At 39.2% G+C, this 27010-nt stretch overlaps 1 protein-coding gene across 1 annotated transcript in view; it reads right to left on the reverse strand.

The window, feature by feature from the left end:
- The window catches only part of FAT4 (FAT atypical cadherin 4), a 128188-nt gene that overhangs the window by 42151 nt on the left and 59027 nt on the right, over positions 1 to 27010 (reverse strand). Inside the window, exons 2-6 of the mRNA XM_027722395.2 lie at positions 19944 to 20075; positions 16345 to 16606; positions 14270 to 14620; positions 9094 to 10016; positions 8209 to 8383 (exon numbers count right to left, since the gene is read on the reverse strand). Of these exons, the coding sequence (XP_027578196.1) occupies positions 8209 to 8383; positions 9094 to 10016; positions 14270 to 14620; positions 16345 to 16606; positions 19944 to 20075 (1843 nt within the window). The remainder of the gene's footprint in view (positions 1 to 8208; positions 8384 to 9093; positions 10017 to 14269; positions 14621 to 16344; positions 16607 to 19943; positions 20076 to 27010) is intronic.

A 27010-nucleotide genomic window follows, 5' to 3' on the forward strand; every position in this document is an offset into this window, starting at 1 on the left:
GGGAATAAATAGACAACTGGGACAGATCTGCACTTTTGCAAGGACTATATAACAAGAAAAAAAAAGGGATTTTCCATACTGCATCAGATATTATAAAAGTCAGTATCATCCCTCATCTGGCAGTCTAACTAAGCTGGGAGAAAGCAGAACTAGATTTGAGAACATAAAACATCAAAAGTAAAGAAAAAATAAAACTAATCACTAGACCGGAGTTCAACCTTGCTCAAGCAATGACATGTCCACTCTGATGCATGTGCACAAACACAGATGCTCACACCTGTTTGGAGAGTGTAAAAGAAAACCTTGTCCCAAATAGTGATGCAAGATTGGATCTCTCATCTGGTTTTATCCACATGGGTTTTAAATTTGGATACCAAAATTCCTTACTGGCTTCATCCTATGAATTCATTAAGCTCTGGAGCTTCACAACAGGGACAACATTACATTGGAATACATTTAATAAGCTGTTGAAAGGATGGGACTTGCAGGCACACAGAGGCAGTTTCAAGTCCTCTGGTGTATATACACATTTTCCTATCCTCGTTCTCTTCCTCTGACCAGGAGGAGTTACCTGCAGCTGTTACCCAGAGAGAGGAAAAAAATGCTGTAGCACTGTTACAGAGCTGGACTTACTGTAAGGAGACACAGCCTGAGAACAAAACACATGCAATAAAGTAAAAGTATAGTATATATTTATCACAACTTCAGGCTGTTCCACATAATAATCTCTTTTGGCACATACACGTTATCATAAATATCATTTACACATCTGAAAGGTGGTAGGTAATATATTCCTCCTGTTCATAATTTTTTCCCAGTGCTGCTTTTGTCTAGTAAATTTTAAAATGTACAAAGGAAAGGTTAGAAGAGTCCTTCTCTGCTGCCCATGGCGTGAGCTGGATACAGGGATGCTGACATAAGCCGATGGCAGTGAGAGCCTCATGGCCGTCAGGTTTCCTTCTCCTTCCACAAAAAGCACAAGCATTAATCCCAGGTGCTATAAACCCCTTGACACACACTTGTCATCTATTAACATCAAAGGTACAGGTCATCAGAGATGGTGCTCAGAAATGACACACAGGCACCGCAGGTTTCTTAGCCAAAAATGCATTTATTTCCAGAGCAAGAAGTTGCCTTCTACCACATACATTTCAAAAAAAAAACATTTACAGAAAATGCTGAATATAATGTTCATACCAGCACCTAGCAAATGACTGGTTATAACAGTGCAAAGAAGAAATTCTTTCCTATGAGGGTGGTGAGACACTGGCACAGGTTGTCCAGAAAAGTTGTTGATTCCTCATCCCTGGAAGTGTGCAAGGCCAGTTTGGATGGGGCTTGGAGAAACCTGGTCTAGTGGAAGGTGTCCCTGCTTGATGAGCTTTAAGGTCCCTTCCAACCCAAACCATTTTATGATCTGTGCCCATGTGGGAGGGTGGGCATAGCCACGTGCTCCACCAAGGCCTCTTGTGAGCCAAGTGAGATTTCAAGAAAGAGGAACTGCAACTTAAAAGAAAGGCAGAGCCATTTAAAAAAATATTTTCTTAAAACCACAAAATTACTCCTCCTTGTTATAAGTTATTGCTGTAAACAAAAAAAAAACAGAAAAGCTGGCTCCTGCAGGGACTGCTGACTAAGGCAATTTTTGATGGCTTGTGACTCCTGAATATCCCACAGCGAAATTCCTGTAATGCACAATTTTGAATTACGCTTTAAAAACACCCTGTATAAATAGAGAAGATTAACCAGCAGGATAACTGTTCAGACCATATGTGCATGTTTTACTTGTTTTATCCTTGCAATTAAGGCTTCCTGAAATTGTATTTGAAGATTGAGCTAGCAGACTTACAATTTATAAGGTGTAACACTTAATTTAAAAAATGGTTTAAGATCACCAAGACTGGGAAAATCTCAGTATTTCTCAAAGGCTGATAAACTGAACAGCATAACAACTACTCTAGGTATTCTTCTGCAAAAGAGATTACATTCAGTCAAATCATTAGCACCTTCAAAAGGGAATTTCATAGGAAAAAGATGTAGGCAAAAGGACAATAATTTAAAATTAATTTTCATTTAAAAGTTCCAAACTAATCAGAGCAAGAGGGATGAATGAAGAAATAAGAGAGGAAGCGTAACACCTGAAAATTTACAAACAGAAAATATTTTCTTCTCTGAAAATTTTGATTGTTTACCAAATCCTACATATTAAGCATTATATTCTAGTTTGTCTCCCAAACATGAATAAATGTACCTGAACCTTTTTTTCCAAAGACATATACCTGTTTTTTTTTACCTCCCAAACTAGTCTGAGTTGGTTTAAAAGCTGAAGTTCTATCCATTATTTTAACCTGACTGAAAATCTTTCATTGTTTTCACAGTTATTTCAACTTGAGCTGGCCAGCCCGAGCCCTTTGCCAACCTTTCACTTGGATTTAGTCCAGAGACTCTCACTGGACTATTTTGAAAATAGTGATCTAATAATGAAAGTTTAAGACCAAACAGAAGACTAAATCCCTGAAATGGTATTCTGGGGTTGTATTGTGCATCTCATGGGGCAGTTCTCTGAAGGGATGGGCTAAAGTCCTCATCTCCTTTGGGGAGTAAATGTGTCATATCATATAGACATAGATACACTCTCTTCCCTGACAATTACTCTTTAGGGGACATCAGACTGACTTTGACATAAACCCAGTTTTTGGAGCTTTTGCCTTCTAGAGAAAAATTTATCAGTGCTAACAGTTTCTAGGCTCTGTGGTAGGGTAAGACCCTGCTATTAGATTCCCACAACCATAAAATGCCACCCTCAATTCTCCTCTTTCCTGATTTTAGATGACAGTAAGACAACATGAACACTATGAACTCATTGATGAGTGTCGCCATTTCAGTTCTCCCGCTGCACGATTTAGAAATGAATTAAAAAGTCATGCAGAACTACTAAAACAATAGTTTTAGGACCAGTATTAAAAGAGCAAAAATAATAAAACTAGTAAAATAGCAAACCAGTAAAACTAGTCTCAAATAGATAGCACTGACATGAGGAAGAGCTTCCATAAGGACAAGGAAATAAATGGAGCTGGGACAGAACCCAAAATTCATTTTGAAACAGCTGTGCCATAAAACAAGACCATAGAAGAGAGCAATCATTCTGTAAACTGTTAAGCAGCAAGGTAAGCACACATCAGCTTCATTTAGCTCACTGAAGCCTGAAGTGATGAGTATATTTAGACATTGTACAGACAGCATGGAGGACAGGATACTTCTAACTGAAATTTGTGGGTTCCTTGTTTGTTTTGACAGTACCAAAATTTAACAGGAGCTAAATGAGTTTTAAAAATAATAATCATTCTTTTCAGGTAACATTTTTTTACGCTGTAGACTCCATGTTAAGCAGACATACAGTGTCTGCTAAGAAAACAGGATGAGTACAAATGTCTTCAAGCCAGTCACATAAATCTCACATAGTGTTGAGTCTCAAGACTTTCTTAACATTACTAAAAAACACAGCTGTCCTTTAGTTGTCACCCCAAACAGGGAAACATCTTCAAATGTGTTAAAAAACAATACAGCTACATTGTCAGGTTTCATTTGATTTTAGGATTGAAGGGAACCAAAAGCCTAGCTCAGAAGAGAATTCCTGAAAAGGATATAACCTTCCTATTTGGTTGCCCTCCTACATTCTTGAAGGAAAGAATGCATAAATTGGAGACCAACATTTCCTAAAGAAAAAACATATGGTTGTTTTTCATCCAAGTCAGGGATGTATACAAAGAACAGCTAACTAAATATAATAATCAGTCCACTGATTCATTTCTTTCAGGACTATTTATCTAAATCAGTAAATAGATTATTTAAGAAAATAAAATAAAAAAAAAACCACAGGAACACAGTTTCTAATTAGAAACATCACATTTTGATTTTGGTTATATTGTGGCAACATGCCATTCTGACCAACCAAATCAAGAGATGGTGGCTGCAGTTTATTTAAACAGTAGTCCTGGGCAGTGAGCAGGTTTCCAGATGTGCTATCCACATCCCTGCAATCAATAAATAAAAGGAGGAGGACTGTTGGAATGCTAACATTTGTCCAGAAAATTGCTCAAAGAGTTAAAGACACGGATGATAAAAGCAGCTGCACCAGTTCTTGTCATGCTGCCAGAGTTGAATGTTTACCCAGTGCTGCGTCCCCTCCAGATGGGGTGAAAAAAAAACATAGAAAGTCTCTTTTCCCAACCATTTTGCCATGAAGAAAGGTAGAGCAAAGCAGACCAGATTTATGTGGTAGAAAGAGACCCATGAAGACACATTCAGACAGTTGTGTGTAGGTTTCTTGGTGCTTATATTAGTAGACATTCTGGGGGAGCATCTGCAATCCAAACACTACCCTGTTATTCCACAGTCCATCACTTTGCCTGTTGCTATATTTATAATTCATGCACTCTGGTCTTACAGCTTGTGCTGCAAGAGGGGCTCTGAAATGGGATGGCTGAATTTTGGGGTTGAATTATGTTTTATTTGTCGACCAAAGTCACAGGTGTACAGTTCTGGAAGATGCTGAATGCTCCTAGTGATGGACGCTTTGCACGTCCTCATAAATCCCTGCTGCTTGGAATAGCAGTCTAGTGTCCAAGACCTAGCAGTAGTGAGAGCAGGGTAGAAGTGCAGAAGTGAGGGAAGAGTGATGATAAACTCAGGTTGAAATCAGAAACCTTCGTGCAGACTTGTCCTGTGGAAACTGGGCACAAAGCAGGCTGCATGGCCACAAATCACTGAGCCAAGCGCCAGAAAATGTTTTGTCAGTCTTTTCCCTCCCCCAGGGCAGAGGGAAGACCCTCTGCCGACCCAGGATCTACCCTGAGGACCAGGCGGAGGATTAGCAGGAAAGGCCAAGGAATAGTTGGGCCAGAGCCAGGACAATGCATATATCATGATTGACTTCTCTGGGCCCGAGGGGAGCTCTTGCTTGGGAAAGCATTTCTTCAACAACTGCCCGAATTTCCATTGCTGGAGCATGTGGTCCCACCAGTGGTCCCCCACCTGACCTGTTCAGCGTGTTTATGAGCAGCTCAGCTCTTAATAACTCAACAATTCTCACATGCCCAGGATGGAGATCTGGGCTCTGAAAGAGCACATCTGTGCATAGTCAAAAAGCGCAGAGATCTCTGAGCCGGTGCAGGCACTGCATCCCATGCAGCCCTTCTGACTCCACACTTTACCATGTCCTAATCCTTCACTGGCTATTGGACTCAGTGTACCTACTGCCAATACATGCTATAAAACCTATAAGGTGTATTGGACTGACACCTTGAGATAAAAATAATCAAAAATTAAAGATCATCCTTCTTCCATCAACTTCCCCTACACAGTCTAAGGTAGCACTGCAACAACCTACAGTCACAACTTGATGAAGTGAAAATAAACACAAGAAATGTAAGAAATCCTTGATTAAGGAGATCAGGAAGACCACCAAAACTAAGTTGGGAATCCATCAGTTCTTGTGTCTAAAGGTGCTTCTAACTATGTATTGTGTCTGCTTCCTGGAAAGAACAGGAAGAGTTGGCATAAACGTCTGTAGGAGCAGGATATCATGTTTGAATAGTTTAAACCAGCCAGTGTAGCCTATAAAAATTGAGATGCAGAGCCTAAGAAAGATGGGAAGTGGATTGGACAGACAGAATTTTGCTCTTGATGTGGCACCCAGACTTTTCCACAGTTAACTGCATCTGGATGTGTACCGTGATTTTTATCTGTAAAAAAACCCAAACCTTAAGAATGATGCACCATATATGGCAAGACTGTTGCTTGGGCTGCGATAGACAACTTGAAAGAATGTTTATTACAGCAAATAAAAGCCAACCTCAAAGTGCAAAGGATAATAACCTTTTCCTTGACTCATTTTCAAAGATTATATGGACGTGGAGAATTTCAGACAAGTCTGCTTTCTTCAACAATTTGGCAGGCACAGTCTCCCTACAGAAGAACACTACCTGTTTTGCATTTGTGTTTCTGGATTAATTGTGTCTACGCAAAATCCTTCTTTCTAAGAATTATCAAACCAACAGAAACTAAGACACTAAAGAAGTAGTTACATCAGACAAAGAGCTTGACATGCCTATGGGAGTTTCTTTTATAAACATTTAAGAGCCACTCAAGAACATAAATACTCAAAACATTGCTCTTATCCATTTCAAGGTTGTGTCATTGACATCTTTTTGCTAATATGGCAAGAAATACCTCAATCAATGAAACAGGCACTGAGTAGCAACAGTCAGTGTGGTACCACCTGGATATCTACTGTGTCTATGGCTCATATCCCGCTTCCATGAAATCAAGGTAACTTCTGACATTGACTTCTACTGAAGACTTCTACTTTCCTGTGATGTTTTAGCTTAGATAAATCACAACTAATATAGTTTTCAAGGTATTCTTTGATGGCATGAATTTAGAGGAAGTCTTCAGTGTAATCACAACATGATAACTAACATTATTCACTGGGCTGGTGGAAAACTATCTCAAATCACACCATCTGTGGATTAGTCAGATTGTAAACTTAAGCACATTAGAATTTTAGCCTAAAGTTACTACTGAACAGTTGCTTCTGAACACACTAGTGCTTTTTAACACTGATAGGAGGGCGTAATACCTTGCGAGTTAGCTTTATAAGAACACAGCAAATGTAAAAAAGAAGCACCATACAGTGTAATATCTACATGTTTAAGCACAGGAACTCATTAAACATGCTGCTGTTCTTGTCAGCCACTTTATGGCAAAGGTCCCATGCACACTTCATGTATTAACATCTCCCCAGAGATTTCCCAACACAACTAAATATTTTCATTTGGGACTGCTGAATTTAACTGTTGGTTAAATCTCCTGGATTTCATATTTTTTTAGGAACCACAGTCTAGGACAAGAGTATGCTCTTGTCAGACTCGTGGCTTATATGTGGTGTGAGTTGTGGGCTAGAGCAGACTTTGCTCCCCTCTCTCTTCCAAGAAGGACAATAATTGTTGGCTGCACGACACCCTTTATCGGTTCAGCCTTTAGGTATACTGTATGTAGAGGGAATACGTTCTGTACAGTCTTCACTGACTTCTGCCAGCTTGGACTGAGAGAACAAACAGACATCAAGGATCTGCTATCCCTTACAAATCCAGCCACAGCTTCTGAAGGAACATACGGATGTTCAAGCCCAAGCAAGTCCAAGTCACAAATGAGCATTTTGCGGCTTTAGCATAATGGAAAGCCAGTGCAAAAACCATAAAGCATACAGTATCTCTAGCCAAAGTACAAGACAAATGATATGTCAAGTCCTAAAATTGTGTTTCTCAGCTTCAGCTGAGACTGTGGAATACCTGAGCACTGCTGCAATAGGAAAATATAAACCATAGATACTGTCACTGACACAAGATACTGCACACAGTATGGCAGAAACCAAAACTGTATTCACTTGTCAACAAGTCGGGTTTGGTTCTATTTTTACTATTAGAAAGTAAGAACAAGTTCTGCAGTAAATTAAATCCATCAAACCATGGGAGACTGGAGATCAGTTCAGAATATGATGCAGGATGTCTTTGTTATTAATATTCATACTAAAATCTGAACCCAAAATTTTGTGCTTGGACACCTCGAGTGAAAGTAATTTTTGTAACAAGACTTTACATCCTGTTTTAAAATGAGGGAACTTGGAATACATTTGGCATTGTGGAGCAAACGTAAGACAGGATGCTAAGCAAAGTAGAAAATGAAAATGTTGAAATGTAAGTTCTCATTACTTTTCAGGGGTAAGATTTCAGTAAGATTAACTCAGTAGTCCATAGTTGTTTTCTGACTGTTCATATGATCTCTCTGCTCATTTCTGATGCCAACATTATATTGCTGTTTCTATTGGGTTTTTTGTTGCCATCCATGAGGCTCTTATGACTTAGGCAGGATCACTTACTGCTGCAGGGCAAAAATCAGCCTATCTAAATCTTTACTGAGTACTATTGATAGTAGACAACTGGAGATAAGAATAAAATTGTGATTTCCAGAAACCAAATTCCCTTTGACATCAGGTGAGCCCAGGTCTCCCCACAGAGACCTCTATTCAACTCAGCTATGAATCTCTATCCAGTTAAGTTTCAGACCATCATGAAAACATCTCTTGTCTCCACAGAGTGCAATTTTTTCAACAAGATCTCAGCAGAGGAGACTTTTTGTTTGCCTCACCTGCATCAGCCGCTGTGATCAGTAGCATGTACTGCTCCTTTGCCTCCCGGTCCAGGCTCCGGACCAAGCGCAGCTCTCCACTGGCCGAGAGAGTAAAGGCTCCTTCCTCATTGCCAGCCACCAGCACATAAGTCAGCTTGCTGTTCAGGCCCTGATCATCATCCCTTGCTACAACCTACAAAAGCAATGCAAACAAAAGAAATATCAAGGACTGATGAGTACAGCGTCTGTAAAATTTTATTGATAATAATTCTCTTTGATAATAATCCAAATTATCAGAATCCAAATGCTTTATGTATAAATTAGCTGTAATTGTAAAAAATTACTTAACACGGTGGTGATGGACTTAAAAGAATAGTTTGAAAATACGAAATAGTTGATTACTTATTTTTCTCAAGTAAAACTGTTTCACAGTAAAACTGTATTGGGGCTCAGTGAAAACCACAGATAACATGGTTAGGCTGAGCTCCATATGAAAACAAGCACTGCACGTCCTGCTGTCTGAATCCATTTAGTGCTCTCTCAGTGTTTGGCATAGAGCCTCATCCCATGTAGGCAATGATCAGATTGAGAGATTTGTTGCATAAAAGTTGGGAATGAGATGAGAGATAGAGCAAACTCTTAAAGTCTCTGTGAAGGCGGGAGTGTAGGTAGGGAGAACACAAACAGAACTACAAAGCACAATATAAACTTTTGGTAAAAAAACCCCATGCATACAAACAAAAAGAAAAGGAAGCCAAGGACTGCAAGTTTGATTACAGCCAAGAGGCAACTTTTTAATTGTCTTGACACTGTTTAATTTTGGAGGAACAACACTGTTCGTTAATACCATCTAGGCATTCTATTAATTGTCAGGGATACATATTTATTGCTGAACGTACTCACCTGAAGAATAACTTTCGGGAGTATCTCTAAATTCTCAGCAACATTCACAGAGTAGGGAGAAAGTTCAAACGTGGGGATAAAATCATTGACATCCTTCAGAATAATATTGACTGTTGTAGTGTCAGTCCTTGGGCTGCTCCCACGGTCAGCTGACTGAACAGTCAGTGTATAGGAGGGCTTCTTCTCTCTATCCAAAGGCTTGGCAACTGTTATCACCCCCGTCACAGAATCGATACGAAACTCATTATTGGCATCTCCACTCATGATGGCATAACGGACCTGCCCATTTGTCCCTTCATCTCCATCCGTAGCAAACACCTGGATTAAATCCGTCCCTGTCAAAGTATTTTCCTCCACCTCTACTTTATAAAGCTTTTGGGCAAAAAGCGGGTTATTGTCATTAATGTCCAGGACTATAACCACCACATCCACAGACGAAGAAAGGGATGGCTGGCCCTTGTCTGTGGCTACCACAGTCAGGGTGTAGTTGGATACAGCTTCTCTGTCGAGCTCCCCGGTCAGCCTCACTTCCCCATCGATAGTGCCAATGCTGAACTTGTTTCCCAGAGGCCGGAGCAGACTGTATTCAATGTAGCTGTTGGGACCACTGTCAGGATCGGTTGCCTGTGCTTTGAACACAACTGTATCTATCGGCGTGTTTTCCGGGACGTAGGTCAGCTTAGGGGAGATAAAGGTTGGAGGGCTGTCATTCACATCCAGCAGAATAATTGAAACTTGGGCTGTGCTTGTGTACCTGGAGGCAGCGAGGGGGGCCATGTCGTGGACTTGCACGACAAGGCTGTAGAAAGACTGGCTTTCCCGATCCAAAGGCTGCCTGATGCTCAGCATGCCGCTGTTGTCGATGTCGAACTGCCCCGCGCTGTCCCCGGATGCGATGCTGAAGGACAGCTGAGAGTTGGAGCCTGGTTGGGTAAGGAGAGAAAAAGGTAGATATCATAACTTCATCCCACTGACCTAGACATTAATGTTTCTGGCCTCATTTCCATAGGAAATGTTCCTTCATTTTCCTATGGAAATGAGTACTGTGTGATGGTGTTGACTGTTGAGCCTCCTCATTACCATTTTTGAATCCATCTGCTAATTTCAGCCAAGTGTCACAGTGGAGTAGAAGCCTTTGAAATTATTATTTTCTGACGAGAGTTCAAAAGAGAGAGAGAGGGAAGGATGTTAATTGGAGAGGCCGCAGAGGGAGTGGTCATCAGGGTTCATCTCTGCATTTCATTCAGCAGGATTGCATGGTGGCACCATGTGTAATTTCCCCCCATCCACAATGGTTAGGGACAAAGGGTTTGAAGGCTTTCCTTCGGAAACCAAGACTCAGTAGTTCAGCTGCTCACTGAACATCTGTTTTCCTCGTTTTCCCCATTTTCCTCAGTTCAACTAAGCAACATTATTATTAATGTAATTATTTCATGAATTCTTCCATTCAATTAAAAAAAGCCACAACCAGAAACTCCCAAGCCTAACTGGAGCAAGCCAAGAATGAATACTGGGGAAAGGTATGCTTCCCATATATGGCATGGTATTCCAAAATATCAGATGAACAGCCCTCATCTCATGATCGAAACATAAGTGGCAATTATGGTCAAGGGAGAGATTTATCATTCCAGTAAGGGAAACACATTCTGAGTCTTGACAAGGCTGTGAAATATCCTTAAATATGCCATACAGGAAACAAACGTGTGTTACTGCTTCAATTCCAGAGTTCACTCTAAACTACTAATTTTTGGGAACATCTAATTGTGAAATTGAGTTTTCTCTCATCTATTTTACTCCAATTTTAATTAATCTCAAAAATTTCTTTTTCTTGCTTTGAGTATTCAGGACTGTGATTTCGGATCAGGAGATTACCAGACCATTACTTACTAATTTATCCCTTAGATTTGCTTTTTCATGCACAGAAACCAAGCTGCCCACTTAAGTAACTGATTGCTGTGCATTTTGTAATTTTTACTCAGAAGCTCTTTTCTCTCTGACTGAATTGCTGTGATAATAAAATTATTCCTGCATGAGATTTATTAATCTCTGCTGTTTATTATGTTCAGATTGGGAAATCTAGTCTTACTTGTCTTTCCCCAGTGGCTACTCTAATTGGCATCTTTCTCTCTCTCTTCTTTTCTTGTAGGAACTTAATTATAATATGAATAGAACCAAACATGAAAGACAAAATATTTGAATGTAATAAAGAAATTAATACATTTATATGTCAAATATTAGTGTTTTTCCATTACTTTGATCAAGTGAAGGATGGTGAAAGTTTAATTCTAGTCTGGTTTTTGTTCAGTTGTATTTTCAAATGACTGAAAATGGATGAAAGTCTTGATTTCAATAAAGTACTTTGTGGTAATTTTTTTCAATTTTTGGAGATGGGTGGGATTTTGATCCTACAGAAGAAAATTACTTTTAAAAAGACTGTCTTTTTTCCCCCCAGTGTTTCCTACAGTGTTTATTCCTATAAAATTTACTCTTGCTCTTCTTTATCTCACCTCTGTGAACCTTTTCATTCCCTGCCCTTTATTCTCATAGCTTTCCTTGCTGGTAATGCTTATATATATTAAACTGTGATGCAGAAGTTACCTAAATATCAGTGGAGCCAGGACTGTCACTTAATGAACTATTCTTTTTTTAAAGACAGCATGCCAAGCTGGCACTGTGCACCTTGTCCATCCCCTCTTTCAAGGTTTAGAGCTGTTTTTTTCTTAGGGAGAATGCAGGGATATCCTCTTTGCTGAACTTTAGGTTTATTTAATCTGAGGGTTAATCTGATAAAACTCTGCAAGGACAGACATGGAGCCACCAATTTCATGATAATGCTCTTTTAAAGGGTTTTGTTTCTATTTTTATTTATTTACTAATGAGACTAAACAAAAAATCCTACTTCCCCCCTGCCATTCTATAAATACCTGTAGAGATTGTCTGGGAAATGACACAGAGTTTGGCCTACAGGAATATCTTACCATACTTTTTAACAAACAGACAAGCATATCCTTTCTTCTGAGATTTTTCCTGCTAATTCTATGTGGGAAAAAAATAAAATCTAAATCATAAAATGAACGTGTTTAAGATAACTGATTTCTTTATTGCTCTGTAAATATCCAAGAGCTGTAGTTGATATTTACTATGAATCTGTATATGAAACAGTCCAAGCAGAGATAAACAGCTACTGTTTCCCAAGGGGTGTGTTGAACAAGAAAATAAAAATTGGACCTGTTTCACTATCACCATGTTTCTGTCTTTTATCAGTGTTTATCCTAAAACAACAGGCATATCTCATTATAAAACAATGCATTTTCAGAGCTCCTTCAAACTATGGGATCATGTAACATAAATAATCAACAAAATTATAGTTCTATTGAGTGCATTATCGGTGAGTCACAGGGGGAAGAGTATAATGCTAGCTATTTCTGTACTCTAGATTAATATAAGACAACACAAGATAACAAGTTTGGGCTTGAAACAGAAACAATAGATCATAACATTTGCTGAAGTTACAGTCTTATGGGAGAACTCAAACTGGCATGCTCTTGGAATGATATTTCTGCCCTATTAATTTTAAATTCAGCCAGTTAGAAAAGTAAGTGTGCCAAAAAATATATAAGGCAAGACATCTGACTTCTCATTGCATTGCTCTTCATATACTCATTTGCCTCCCTGATAATTGAGTGTATGATGAATGTAAAATGATATGTCAGTGCTATGATATAGTTCCCATTCACGGTGTGCAGATGGAAATTAATGTATGAGGTGCAAGAGAAAAGGAAAACAGATCCATAATGGTGAAGTGAAATTAACTTCCAAAAAGATCTGAAACCAAGCCTTGCACTCCTAATGGGAGAATAAGAAATAAAGGAGGAGATAGACACAAATCCATTTATCTCCAGGTCTGAAGGAACAATCCCTTCCCTGGTATGCATGATGCAAGTACAAGTTCCTCCTCCAACTTATGATTAGTTTACATAAAATAAAAGCTTTAATGAGAGTGGTGAGAGATCCATGCAAGAATAGCCAGTATCACCAAGGTATAATTTCTGACTTGTTGGCTTATCTTATGGAATCTCTTCTCGCTCACTTCCTCAGCTTGATCTCAAAACCAGTTGCACAATTTTTACCACGGAAAGTTCTATCTATCAGCACAAAATTTATCTCCCCACAAAAATGTTTGAGTTCAGCAACTCAGCATTTCCTGAAAAAAACAGTTTTATTGAATAATCTTGACTGGCTCAGTCATTTCACGTGCACAAATTCCTCGAAGCACGTAGGTGCTTTGTGCCTGAAGCACATTTCAGCGCAAGACACTTCCATGGGCTTTGTTGAGCCCTGTCAAGTTGAGAGGGGACAAGGTTGCTCAACGTGTCACAAAAATAACCTTCACCTGTAAAGTCACCATGAGGGTTATGAACAGTTTTTTATTAAGTCACACTGACTAATGTCTGTGGACACTTCAGAAAATGCAGTACTCTATGGAATGATGTTTATGGTCACGTTCATAATCATTCTTGCTTGGGCACAAACTGGTAAAATGGTTAAGCCAGCTATAAAGATTGTACCTTTTACACCCCAACACATTAACACCTTCTAGATGCCATAAACAATCCCATGATTAAATTTTATTTTAATGAGAAATTTTCCCATAATCTCTTTTAATCAGATTTTTAACCTCCAGTATCAACACCCTGTAGATGACATTTCTCCTCACAATACACTTAAAATTTACAGGACATTCAAGATGACTTCAGATAACACCTCATATTATCACAATGTTATTTAGAATATATTATAAACTTTCAGAAGAGAAGTCTACAGGAAATCTTATGTCTAATTTAAATGTGCAACACAAACATCAGGGGAGAAATTATTCTGTTCGACAGTTGTAACATTCTCTAAGTGAAATACAGCTCTGCAGAAGCAGTTAAAAAGCAGTATTTGAATGTATTTTTAATTTATCATAAAAAAGTTAAGGAAGAAACCACCCACTTACACTTAATATAAAATATGAGAAAAATAATTTCTTTTTATACAGTACACTGTGAATTTAAGCATATGACAGAAACCTAAGGGTAGCCCTAAGCTCCCCTTTCAAACAAGTCTTCTAATACATTGCTAAGGTGAAACACGTGTTTATCATCAGAGATACAGAACATGAGGAAAATCCTACCATCATCCGCATCGGTGACACTGAAGTTGAGGATAGCGGAGCCTGGGGACAGGTTCTCCATCACAGATGTGCTGTACGAGGCCATGCTGAACACCGGCGGGTTGTCGTTGATGTCCAGGATGTTGAAGTACACTCGGATGGCTGTGAATTGGCCTCCCCCATCCTCTGCGCGGACGGTAAGGATGTAGTACTGCTGTGCTTCGTAGTCCAGCGCACGAGTCAGGTTGAAGACCCCAGTGACAGGATTGAGGAAGAAGATGCCCTCTTCATCATCCTCACTTACGGTGTACGTGATCTCCCCATTGACACCGGAGTCGTCGTCAGTGGCTAGAATGGCTGCCACTAAGGAACCTGCACGGCACAACAGGACAGCACCATCAGGCACTCTGGGGCAGTAAGAGCCAGCTCATCATCAAGCATGAGAGGCATCCTCCAGTAGAAATTCAAACCTTAGTATTTATTGTATGACTGACTTACAAAAGGTTTTTCAAAGTTGAAAGGAACATCATATTCTTGCTTTAAAGGTCTACTAAAAAACCCCCAAGAAATGCCCAGGGATGTTTGCTTTTATCTTTAAATGGTATCAACTGGGGCAAAAATACCTTTTCTCCTGATAGGTATTGTCTTTCTAGGACTCAAAGGACCTTCTCATTCCTCTGAAACCTTCTAGATATTTCTTTCTAAATGCAGAAACCTAGATGTCAGTACATACCACATATCCCAGCTCTACATTTAAGCAGTGCCTTCGCAGGGTAACTGTGGTTAGAAAACTAGAAACCTTATAGGGGTTCATTCTTTGCTGTTTTCTGAAATTCAACTCCTTGTGAATCTGTGCCATTGTTTTCATTTCTGTAAAGCTGCCCTTGCACGACTGACTAAAGTTTGGAAATCAAGTGTCACGTTTTAGTATTTCGAACACTAATTATAATTAAGATCAGCTCATTTCCAGGAAAATCGATAATTTAATTTCTTTTCCGTGGAACCAGATGAACTATGTGCGTTACAGTACAGTAAACTATTTTTGAGCAACGTGATAATGAAAACTTCTTGTATCATTAGAATGAAGAATAGTGCTACAACCCCCTTTAATCCACCTGGATATGCTGGTATCATTGACACCCATTTCATAACCTCAAGCTTTAATGTTTCTTTAACTGCAAGGGGAACAGGGATTACTGTCTGGGATAGAGATAGGAACCTCCAAGAGTTCCTCTCTCTATTCCAGAGCTATCCAAGGGCTCGTGGTCCTTCCCCTTTGGGTGAGCCTACTCTGGGACTGCTGGAGAATGGAACAGGAGAAGATGAAGTACTTCAAGTACAAAATCAGCCTATTTCTTCTTCTGCCATCCACGACTGCTAAGCTGGGTATAAGGCACTAATGTACACCCCATACAGGATTAACGAGAGAAGCCTCATCTTAATGTGGAGGGAATTAGGATTGCCTATTCCAGGGTCGTTCCTGCTAAAAGAGACCAAGCCTCAAGACTGAGCAACAAGAGAAAAGAGCATGGCTGAGGATCTACAACCAAACCACCCCATGCTACACAGACGTCTCAGTTACTTCCAGATCAGATTCCTGAGGCACAGCTGATTGCACTGTAATCCTTAAATGCAAACCACCATCAAATTTTGGGACAGGGACTGTGGGGCAGAGTGGAAAAGTTGGAGGCATAAGGGTAATCTTGGTTGTTCCAAATTGAGACTCCTATGCCTATGAAAGCCTTAATAAAAGCTGGAAAGCTATCACCATGTAATTTGCATCTCCTTTGTTTATTCATATTTTAAAATAAGCTTCTAAGATGTTGCAGTTACTAATACTGGCAGATACCGCTTTTGTATTAGCAGTCTGTATAAAATCTTGGAAATATAAATAGAGTACTTTTGTTGCAAGTAATATTCATTTCTCATCTGGAGACATGTAATAGAGCACAGTTTTTGAAAGCTTTATTTGATGTAAATATATTCTAGCTTACAACCCAACTTTTAAGCATCAAAACACTCTTGCATATGAAACGAGCTTTAAAAGAAGGAAACAACTGAAGAGGTCAGTGATCATATTTCCATTTCCTATTTACCTGGAGTGGCATCTTCTGGGATGTCAAAGGAATACACTGGCTTGGAGAATTTGGGGATGTGGTCATTGACGTCGCTAACAGTGATGTTTATCCTCATGTCTGAGGACTGCAGGCCATCATCGGCACGGACCAGCAGGGAGTACTTGGAGCGGCGCTCGCGGTCCAGGCGCTTGGTGGCGATCAGCTCTCCTGACTCGGGGTCGATGTGGAAGCTGTCATCCGCACCACTGATAATAGTGTACGTCACCAGGGCATTGGCTCCCTAAGGAAAAACAGAAGTGGTCAAATCAAGTTATTCGCCAGGAAAACCACATCATAACTTTCAGTAAGACAAGAATCGTTCCAGTAACTGCACTTGGCGAATATTTTTCAGAATGGTTTCCTTTAATAAAGAGCCTTCCTGCCCAGTCCCTGCTTCAGTCCCACAGTAAAGACACATAAGTTCACAGTTTTTATTTATGAGATGTGAACTGATGAGATTGCCCAGATATTTTTTGCTCCACTTTTCATAAAAGGATCGCATCCAACCAGTACCACAAAGATCTGATATCTGTTTTAATTTCAAGCAAGCATCACCGAGCAGTGTAACATCTTAACAAGGATCAATGTTTATTCTTGTTTTATGTTCGAAAGTTAAATTAAATCCCTGGTAGTGGGATCAGCTCTGCATTTCTCGCTCTCTGGAGGCGAGTTGGAGAAGGCAGGAGAGGGAGGACCTGGGGCAGCCACGCAGCAGTTCCCCCAGCCAGCACATGGCAAGAGCCGCAGCTCCCAGTCAGGAAACACTCATGAGGGTTGTGCTTGCAGCAGCCCCTCAAAGGTCAGTTTCTGCAAGGAAATACATTTACCCCTGTAAATAAAAAGCCCCCAAGTGACAAATCATGTGTCATTAAAATCACACTTCTGATCTTTTGGGTTGTGCTGGAAGTCAAAAGCTTTTGGGTCAAAAAACCTCACTCGTCCTTGGAAAAAAAGGATTCATGTGGACTTTGATCATTTTGGTTGAAAGGAAAATTAGGGAAAAATAATGTTATGTAGAAAAATGTCATGTTCTTTTTTTTCCAAGACAGGCTTAAGGGCTCTAAAGCTGGTGACATGTAACATGGGATACACGTACTTATAGTCTACGTGCTGCTGATGCCTGACAATGTGTTTTGGTGGGTGAGCAGATATTTACCGTGCCCTCATCTGGTGCCAGGTCAGAGCTAAAGGTGTCACAGTTGAAACCTGCTACTGGCACAAAAGTGGCACTTCTGAGTTGAACAACAGATCAAAGAGATCAGGGAGAGAGAAATTCTATAACTGTTCCAAACGGTCTTGCCTAAAAAAGCAAATTAACAGAGATAAACACCCGCTCGTATTTGTGAGAGGAGAGACAAGTGTTAGTTACCTGACCTTACCAGACTGCCAAACTTTCTCTCTGGGGTGTTGTTTCAAAGAGTTGGACCGAGTTAACTGATAAAATGAAATTTAGAAAGAAAACAGGCTTGTGCAGGTGTCCAGCCCTGACGAGCTGCATGCAGCACTTCAGCTGTGTGCTCAGGTGTACGTAGGGGATGTCACACGCTTTCCTCCAATTGTGTGGCTTAGCAAAAACATCTGATCAGAATTTCAGATTTCAGGTCAGAGGTGACCACATTCTTCACCCCTTGTTTGACCAGCCAGAGTCCTTCTAAGAGAGTGCAGCTATAACCACAGCCACCTGCAATACTGGTTTATACACAGCCTAGGTGAGAAGCAAAACAAAACACGGATATGTAAAACCTACTAAAAAGCTGTAGAGAAATTTCCTATCAACAAGTGACTTTAAAAAGTGTTAGAAGCTGTTGGAATTGTTAAAGCTTTTGGTATCACTTAGCACCTAAAGAATGTCTTTATATCTCTTCTCGGATCTCTATGATGCCCTTATAGCAGACAAGGATCTGAAATTTGCTGCCTTCATACTATCATTATAAAATATTACTAAGAGATTTCCTTGTACACCTCTCAGCCACGTAAGGGTTCTGACATCCTTTGGAAGCGAAATCTTTGATTCTGAAAGTGTGAATGTCATGTGAATGTCTGAGGGCGTAATGTCGCAGGAAGATGATATGAAAAACAAAGAGCATTCACTGTGCCCTCAGCTTTAGAGAAGGGGGGAAAAAAGGCAAGTATCTTGACCCTAAACTGCACACAGATAAGAAAAGTTCAGCTCTTCATAATGAGTTTGAGTTACAAATGTTCTGGTAGGGAAACTGAAATCCTTCCTTTTTATAGAAAAGATTGACTAGTTTCTCTCTGAGGTAACAAATCGCTTCCCACTGGACGGAGTGCTTCAGGATGGATAATACATGAGACACAATCTAGGAATTGTCAAAAAGAGGCTGGAGCATTGCTAAAATCTTAGATATATTTGCCATACCATACCAGAGAGTGGTAGTTCAATATTTATTTCTTCCTAAAATAAATACAAACAGCTAGAATTTTTGTTACAGATGTGCATCTTTCCAAAATCCTGGGTTTTGTCTGTATATAAGGTTACTCCCAGAAAATAAAGGGAAGAACAAAAAATTCATGATCACATTTGTACCATTCCTATGGGTGTTCCAGTGGTTCCCTCTGCAGTAGTAAGATTAAGTACACCGATTAACAATCACAGGAAGACTAACCAAGCTAACACAAAAAAGGGCAGGAATAAAATTCTCTTGAGGAGGTTGAATTACCCTATTATTTGAATGCAAGAACTGCTCATTGTTGTCAAGTGTAACCCTGTACTTTAATGACAACACAAACTTCTTTGCATGTTCACATTGACTTTTTAGTCCTTTTCCTTGTGGAAAGAATCAGCTGAAATAAATGAAAACGATATCATTAACATTTTCATAACTTACTTTCTAAAATAAATGAATGCATCACTAGCACTAATAGCACTAATAGCACCTTAGTTTTGCAGTGCCCTCACAGTAATGAATCTAACTGGGCAAAACTATTTTGCAAAGAGGTTCACATACGGAGCACATATTTTAGCATTATTTCATTTCCTCTCTTTTTGGTAAAATAAAACCTTCTCTAGGAAAGGATAATATTGATATTATTTAGATCTAGTCAAAAGGAAAGCAGGCATTACCAAAAGTTTTCTTGTTCTCCAAGGCTTGTCTCACATTAATTTTATTGCACACCTTGAAACTGGGCTCAAATACAACATTTTGGCTTCAAAGTTAGTTTAGATCTCAAGCTGTGGTCTTAAACTGAACATCAATAACTCTTTATCACACACTGGGCAGTTGAGCACCTTCGCCACATCCCTGGGTACTGTGTGTGATGAGACTTGTAACAACACCATCTAAACCCAAAACATGGGGCACGTTTTGGCATTGAGATGTTAGGAAAACGTTAACTCATTATATACAAACCAGTGAGCAGCCTTCAAGTAACAGAGTAGTTGTCTCACTGGCTCGTGTGGTTTTGCCTCTGTGTGACTCCATGATACTGAACAGAGTTTGGTGAATGACTGCAATGATTCCTGAGGCAAAGCTCTCACAAAGAGATGAAGGGAACAGGGAAAAACGTATTTCCAGCACTTTTAGTACCAATATTCAAATACGAAACCATGCTCCTACCTCATCAGCATCCATGGCTGTCAGCTGCAATATTTTAGATCCATCTCCTATATTCTCTTCTACGGTCAGATCGAGCATATCTGTGGGGAATACTGGTGGGTTGTCATTGATATCCTGAAGTGTTATTTCAACCTGTAAAAAGCAGGAATCAGAAAGAAGTTGTGTGAGCCCTAAGCGCTGATTGGACCTGAATGTCACAAATCACGTAATTCAGAAAGAAATTAGGTAAATTGTTCTTAATCACGTGAATTAGCGCATTCCCAAATCACACCAACAACAGGAAAAGCCCCTCCAGATATTAAAATTCCACATTGTTATAAAATACTCATAGGAAAGCCTCTAACATAAATAAAGTTAATTTGACTTGTTGATAGCAACTGATTTTAAATGGTCCTCGTCTAGTTTATATTGGAAAAGATCCACTGATAGACTGTCATTGTAATCCTCAAAGTCGGCCCCTGGAGAGTAGCTGCCAAGTGCTGGGGCAGGAGATCGCTCAACCATTAAATGCTGCCTGACATAAAGATGAGGTGGTGTAAAATTCTCTCTGAAATGTTTATATATTGGCAACTCTCTGTTCCGAGAGAGGAAAAAACACCCTTGCACTTAATATATTTTATAAAAAATAATCTGTTTTTCTCTCTCTCTCAAAGCTCTCCCCTAATTGCAAACATAAACGTTACTTTAGAAGCACCCACAAGCATCTACTCTCCTTGCCTATCCACAGCTCAACTAATGTTCTTTTCACATGCCATATTTGTGTGCTTTTCCAAATAATAATGATAGTTCCTGAAAGGTTGTTGTGTGATCATTATTCCTAGTTTTTCATAAGCAAGATTGCTGCCCTGTTGATGCTAATTTAAAAAGATGCAGAGCTATGTATTCCTGTGTTGCTGGGTATGGAATGTAATATTCCAAAATAGAAAAAGAAGACACAGCTGTTTTACATTTATCATAAAAAAAAAAGGCTTGTTTTGGACCCAAAATACTGAACCAAACTCTGAAGACCCTCTAAGAAGAAAAGGGCTAGATGAAGGAACTCTTACCAAGGAACAGAGAAAGGTAGAGAGAGAGTTGTTGCACAGGAAGGGAGGCAAAAGGATGGATGACTTAAAGATATCTAGACTGACAGACAGAATATTATTTCCACTTCAATATCTGCCATGCTGTTATACACAAGGGTTCTCCCTGCACTTAGTTGAAAATAGATGTGTTGGGCTGCTCTGGATACAACCAACACAGACATTTTTGGTGATCTGAAGTCTAGGATTCTATTATTTCTAGTCCCCTGTCTTAATATTTTCTTTTTTTTCCTGTTTTCATACAGACCACCAGTTGCCAAGACATTCTGACTTGATCACCAGGATGATCCCAAAGACAAGCACTTCAGTGACAGAGTCTTGGCCGTCCCTGCAGAACAACTGAGTCACCTGGTCTCACTTGCAGCATCTCTCCCCAAGCACTCAGTGGCTGCTCACCAAGGTATTGGTTCTCTGTGGGCTTCCTGAAACCACATTCCAAAGGATGCATCATCTTTGGTCCTCCCAAAGGCAAATATTTTAGAAAGTCTCACACCAGAGCTAGACTTTGTGACAGAACAGGTTTGTTGTGTTGTACTGCTGTCTGTCATCAAAGATACTGAAAATCTAAATTTCTGTAGACACATAAATATTCTGAGGGTGTACTTGATTCTAGCACATCAGACTCTTTTGCTTCAGAGGAAGTTTTGAAGGCAGAGAAGGCTACAAGGAGCTCAGCTATTTCCCTGATAAGCACTTTTGCACCAACAGAATTTCTTCAGAGGGGTAGAGAGCTTTAGACTATTGAGAACACATACTGGTTTGTGGTCAGTATATACACCACATAAGGAGACACTTTCCACCTGGGGATCTAAGCCAATCTGTCACCTCAAGTAAGTGAGCCTTTTTTCTTTTAATTTTTAATTTTTTTTTCAGTCTGTATTCAGTATTTATGCCCACAGTTGGCTACCGTTACTGCCGGCTTGTCAGAACTTTCCCACAGCATTACAAAGAACTATCTTTAAAAACAGAGATATAATGTTAGTATAATATTAATATTATAGCTATATGTGCTGGAAGTGGAGACAAAACAGTGGTCTTTTATAGAAGGTCATTATTTATTTATCCCATATTTAATCCCTTTGACCATTCGCAAATGGTACAAAAAACAATTCATGGTCTGAGACAGATTAACCTAGAAGGTTTTATCATTAACTTTAAAGGAGCACTGACCAGAGCATCACAAGCAATGACTGACAACTAACTAATGAGACACAAACTTTCAGGGAATAAACCAGCCTAGGTTGGTTTTCAACAAGACTCCTGCATCTGGGTGACAATGAATCAGAGAAATGGGAGAGGTGTGGTAGAAATTAATGACAGACAAAGGATTTTGCCAGCTCCCCTTGCCAAGAGGGTCCTGCCCCATGAACTGGCACAGCACACTCTGCCTGCTCTTGTCCTCAAAGAACAGCATTTCCTCAGATAGGGTTTCAAGGTAAAGCAGCTGCACAGCTCTGTAATTTATTTATTCATACCATACATGTCATTCACAGCTAATGTTTCAGCTGCGGGTGACATTTCAGCACCAGAACACATTTTCATGATGAGAGATCACCCGTTGTACAAATCATATGAAAAATATATGACAACTTCTGGGGGGTTTGGGATGGGAGCTGTGCATTGCCTACAGCCTGCATAATGTAGAAAAGTGAGAATCCGAGGATAGAGATGGCTAAGGGTTGTGGGACAAATAAATTAATTATAAAATCAGATTCCAGAGAACTGAAAAAAAAGGAGAAGAATAATAGAGCTAATTTTATTCTGAAAAATCAGTTCACAAGTAAACAAAGACATTGTATTTTATACTGAAGATGTGCTTTAGATGGTGGAAGAATAAGGAATTCTCAAATAAGGAAGAGACATTTTTAGAAAAGACCACAACTTCTTTAAAGATCATTTACACCATGATTTACTATTTATCCACAGGGCTTAGATAATGTGTATTGCTCCATAATTCCCCATTGCCTAAGTCTAATTAGCATCCGTGTTTAAAGCTATCTTTTTACTTCTGTTATAATTTACTACTTCAGCTTACACACAGTACTGCAAAAACTAAGTAATAAAATCCTTGGATGCACTTGTTTGCAGAAATTTCACTTAAGTAATCACAGAATGGTTTGGGTTGGAAGGGACCTTAAAGATCATCTTGTTCCAACTCCCTGCCATGGAGAGGGACACCTTCCACTAGACCAAGTTGCTCAGGACCCAATCCAACCTGGCCCAATGCATTTATGAAAAAGATTTGAGAAAAAATCTTCACATTTTCCCCAAAACAAGAGTCCATTAAGCTTCATTTCAGAAAATACACATCCTGACTGAGATTGGATGTAAAGTGAATGTCCAGTCTTCTGTCTAGGAGTAAAAAAATTAATTTAACTTTGAAATTATTTCAGAAGTTCTGACACCAAGCAGAGGCCCATAGGAGAACCACAACCACAAAGTCTTTTATACCACAGGGCACTGGAAGATTGCAGCATATCTTACCACATCTTCAACAGGGAAGAAAAAAAAGTCCACAAAGCTTTAATCAAAGATCTAAACTAAACCTCTTCCCAACTAACTTCTTCTTTCTAATCCCATACTACCTTTGCCTAAAGATATCAATGTGTGTCATTTGGATTTCTGAAATATATGGTTTGATTAATATCATATGCTACCCATTAATAGTTATGTTCAATCCTGTCTTGGACTTAATGAAGGCAAGACAAGGTGGTCATGACAGTATTACCTGTTTGTACCACAGAAATCATGTTCAAAAGGGTCTACAGATCACGTGCTATGCTCTCAGCTTGCACTGATGGCAAACCAACAACAACAAGAATAAATATTTAGGAAACCAAAGGCCTCAAAACCTCAAATACATCACAGGAAAAAAGACAAAGAGAGCTGAAGAGAGTTGTCCAAGTCTTGGAAGGAATAGAACTGTAGGAAGCAACACGCCCAGGCTACACCAAAAGTGATAATCATCACCCCCTTCTCCAAATCTATCCAACATGGGGAATAATCTTGCCTGACCTCAAACCCAGCAGTCAATGCAACTCTAGGATACCAACCAGAGACACAAACCAGTCACCTGAGCCACTCACCTTGGACTACTCAAAGTACTGTACTATGGACAGACTCCAAAAATAAATTCTGCAACTTTCCGTCTGACTAATCCTCAATTCCCATTTATATCAACAGCATCTTTAAAATAGGACCCAAAAGTTCTTACTGCCACTCAAAGGACTCAAATAGAACAACATACAGCAGCAGCAAGAGTGAAGAGTGAAGAGTGTTTGCACCTTTTTAATTCTCTAACTTGCTCCCTCCAGTGGTCTATGAACTGATGGGGGCTTTGCTCCTCTGAACAGCCTTGAATTTCTGCAGAAGCCACGGGAACATACATAGTTACAGACCCTTCTAAATCTGTTAACACTATGATGGAAAAACTATGAATAGGTTCAAAATATTGCCTTGGTTTGTTTCTTCAATGGAAAATGAAAAAATCAGAAAGCTTCGTTCTATCCACATGCATGTAAATCTCCACAAAATTATCCTAATTTTGTACAAATTCTAGTATAGGGCTTTTCTTTCACACATTTAATGAATCTAGAAAAACGACTGAAAATTAAAGCTTTCCTTCACAGTTCATTCTTCAGAAAAATACATGTTGCTTATTAACTAAGCCTCGTAAAATAAATACAATAATTTTACATATCCATTTCTAAGCAAACTCTCTTTGGCTGGGTTTTTTCGTTTGTTTGTGTGCTTGTTTAATGTTTGATTCCAGCTATATAAAACTAAGATGCAAAAACACGGACATACAACAAACCACAGAGATCAGCAATAGAAAGTCAAAACAATACCATAAATTTCCCCGTGTGTGAATGAAATTTCTCCTTCACAGGCTTAATAACATTCTTACAATAATGCTGTGTCCCTGCCACTGTTACAGATGGCCAACCTATGCTGCAGCCTGTTGTCACAGACATTTTCAAAGCAGAGGAAGTATTAATTACCTTGATCTTATTAAGATTCTTATTTGCTGCTCAAATTAGCCTCTTGTGGCTTTTTTTCCTCCACAAATTCAGAACAGATTGAGGCAGGGCAGCACTCATCTCAAACAGTTCTGCCTCAATTTAACTGTAGATGTAAGAAAAGTAGTTCTTTTCTCCATTCAGACAAATCTCAAGTCTTAACAGATATAAGGAATCACACCAAAACCTCAACTGTTAAAGCACACCGACCTATTTAAGCATTTAGAGGATACAAACCTGAACACAGGGAGTCACTGGGAAACTCACTGTTCTATCAAAATGTTGCCTTTACTTTGAAGAAAGTAGAAAATACTCTCCTTGAATTAATTGATAGCACTTACGAGGAGTGTCTGTGAAAGGGACTCTTTCATCTCATCACACAGAGTGATGCTGCAGTGTAAAGTATTTGATAGCTTCATACTTTGCACATGGTTCTGAAAACAACTTATTCTATGCAGGCAAGGAGAAATTCCATTATGACAGAAATAAAAAAAAGTATTTTTTGGGTTAACCAATGAGTTGCATTTGAATAAACTATTCTTAAGTTTATTCAAAATAATTTGTTGAATTAAGTTGCTAGAAGATGAAGTGTCACATCTTAGAGCAAAAACACCAATCCACGTCAGAAATACTTGTACGCCAGATAATTGGTCCTGAACAGGCTAGACAAATTCCATGCTCAACATAAAAAGCTTAAAATGAGAGTTTTATTCTGGAACAAGAAATTATTTTAGTGACCAAAGTTACTGGGTTTATGAGCTACCAAAGTATGTAAAATAAAACATCGCACTGGAAGGTACTGTGCCAAATTCTATCCAAACATAACACCTTTTATAAACCAATGGGCTCATTTGGCCAGAACTTATCCTTCTGCTTTATTACAGTTAATAACATTTAATTCCCTTTTATTTCAAGGTGAGGAGGCCTTACAGACAGAATACTTTTCTGAAGTTCTTCTATCTATTGACTGAAAATGAGGGAAGAAAAAGGATGACACAGGAAACATGAGTGAGCTCATATGGCAGCAGCAAGTTTCCCTGGGAGTCCCAAAACGCAAGCAGTAATTCTTGCTTGGGGCCACCCCATCCATGGTACACATTCAGTCTGAGATCTATAGATAGAGCACAATCTAAGAAGAAAAGAACTCCCAGATGTCTCACATGTTCGACACTTCTTCAAACAGTATTTGATTAAAGATTAAACAGAGTGGAAAGGCAACAGCTTTTCTTTCAATTTATATGTCGTTGAGTCATTCTTCTTCCCTTGCTTGCTGCCCTGATGTTCACTGCCTCTCTCAAGAGACACCATCTAACAATCTCCAGGCAGCATGATCACACATCACCCTGAAGACTTTTGTTCATGCTTAAGTCATTCTATGATCCTTCATCTTAAAAAAATTACGGAGCTTATTCTTCTTTGCTGGAGATCATGGCAGTGCATTATCAATGTGAACAGAATAAAAGTGAAAGGATTTTATTTCCTCCTCCCTTGATAAATACTCTAAATAATATCATTCAGGATGATAAAAGGAAAGAATTCAACTATTAATTTATCCCGTCCATGTAACTGAATGAATAACCTGGCCAACACTAGTAATTTTATTTCCTGCCTCCATCACTTCAGCCTTTTTCTTCATTAAGCAAACAATGCTTCACTAATCCCGAAAAATACACATGCATGTGTAGATTCCTTTTTTTATTGATGTGAGTAATCACACTGGCTACTCACATCAGTGAACTTATGGTTATACTAAGTGCTTGAGGACTAGTGCATGCATGCTTCTTCCAAACTGTAAGGTCAAGGAAAAGGAAATATTTAGCATCCGAGTACAATGCATTTCTGGAAGTGCATTTCCAGAAAGAAAAATCTTCTTTAAAAAAATATTTATATATATATATATCTATATTCCTAAAAAATAAAATTTCTAATAATGATAAAACCCCATAGGCTATCTTGAATCAGTTTC

Source organism: Pipra filicauda, unplaced genomic scaffold (assembly GCF_003945595.2).
Source record: "Pipra filicauda isolate LSUMZ 115617 unplaced genomic scaffold, ASM394559v2 scaffold136_size1984543_pilon, whole genome shotgun sequence".
In the NCBI taxonomy this organism is placed as follows: Eukaryota; Metazoa; Chordata; class Aves; order Passeriformes; family Pipridae; genus Pipra; species Pipra filicauda.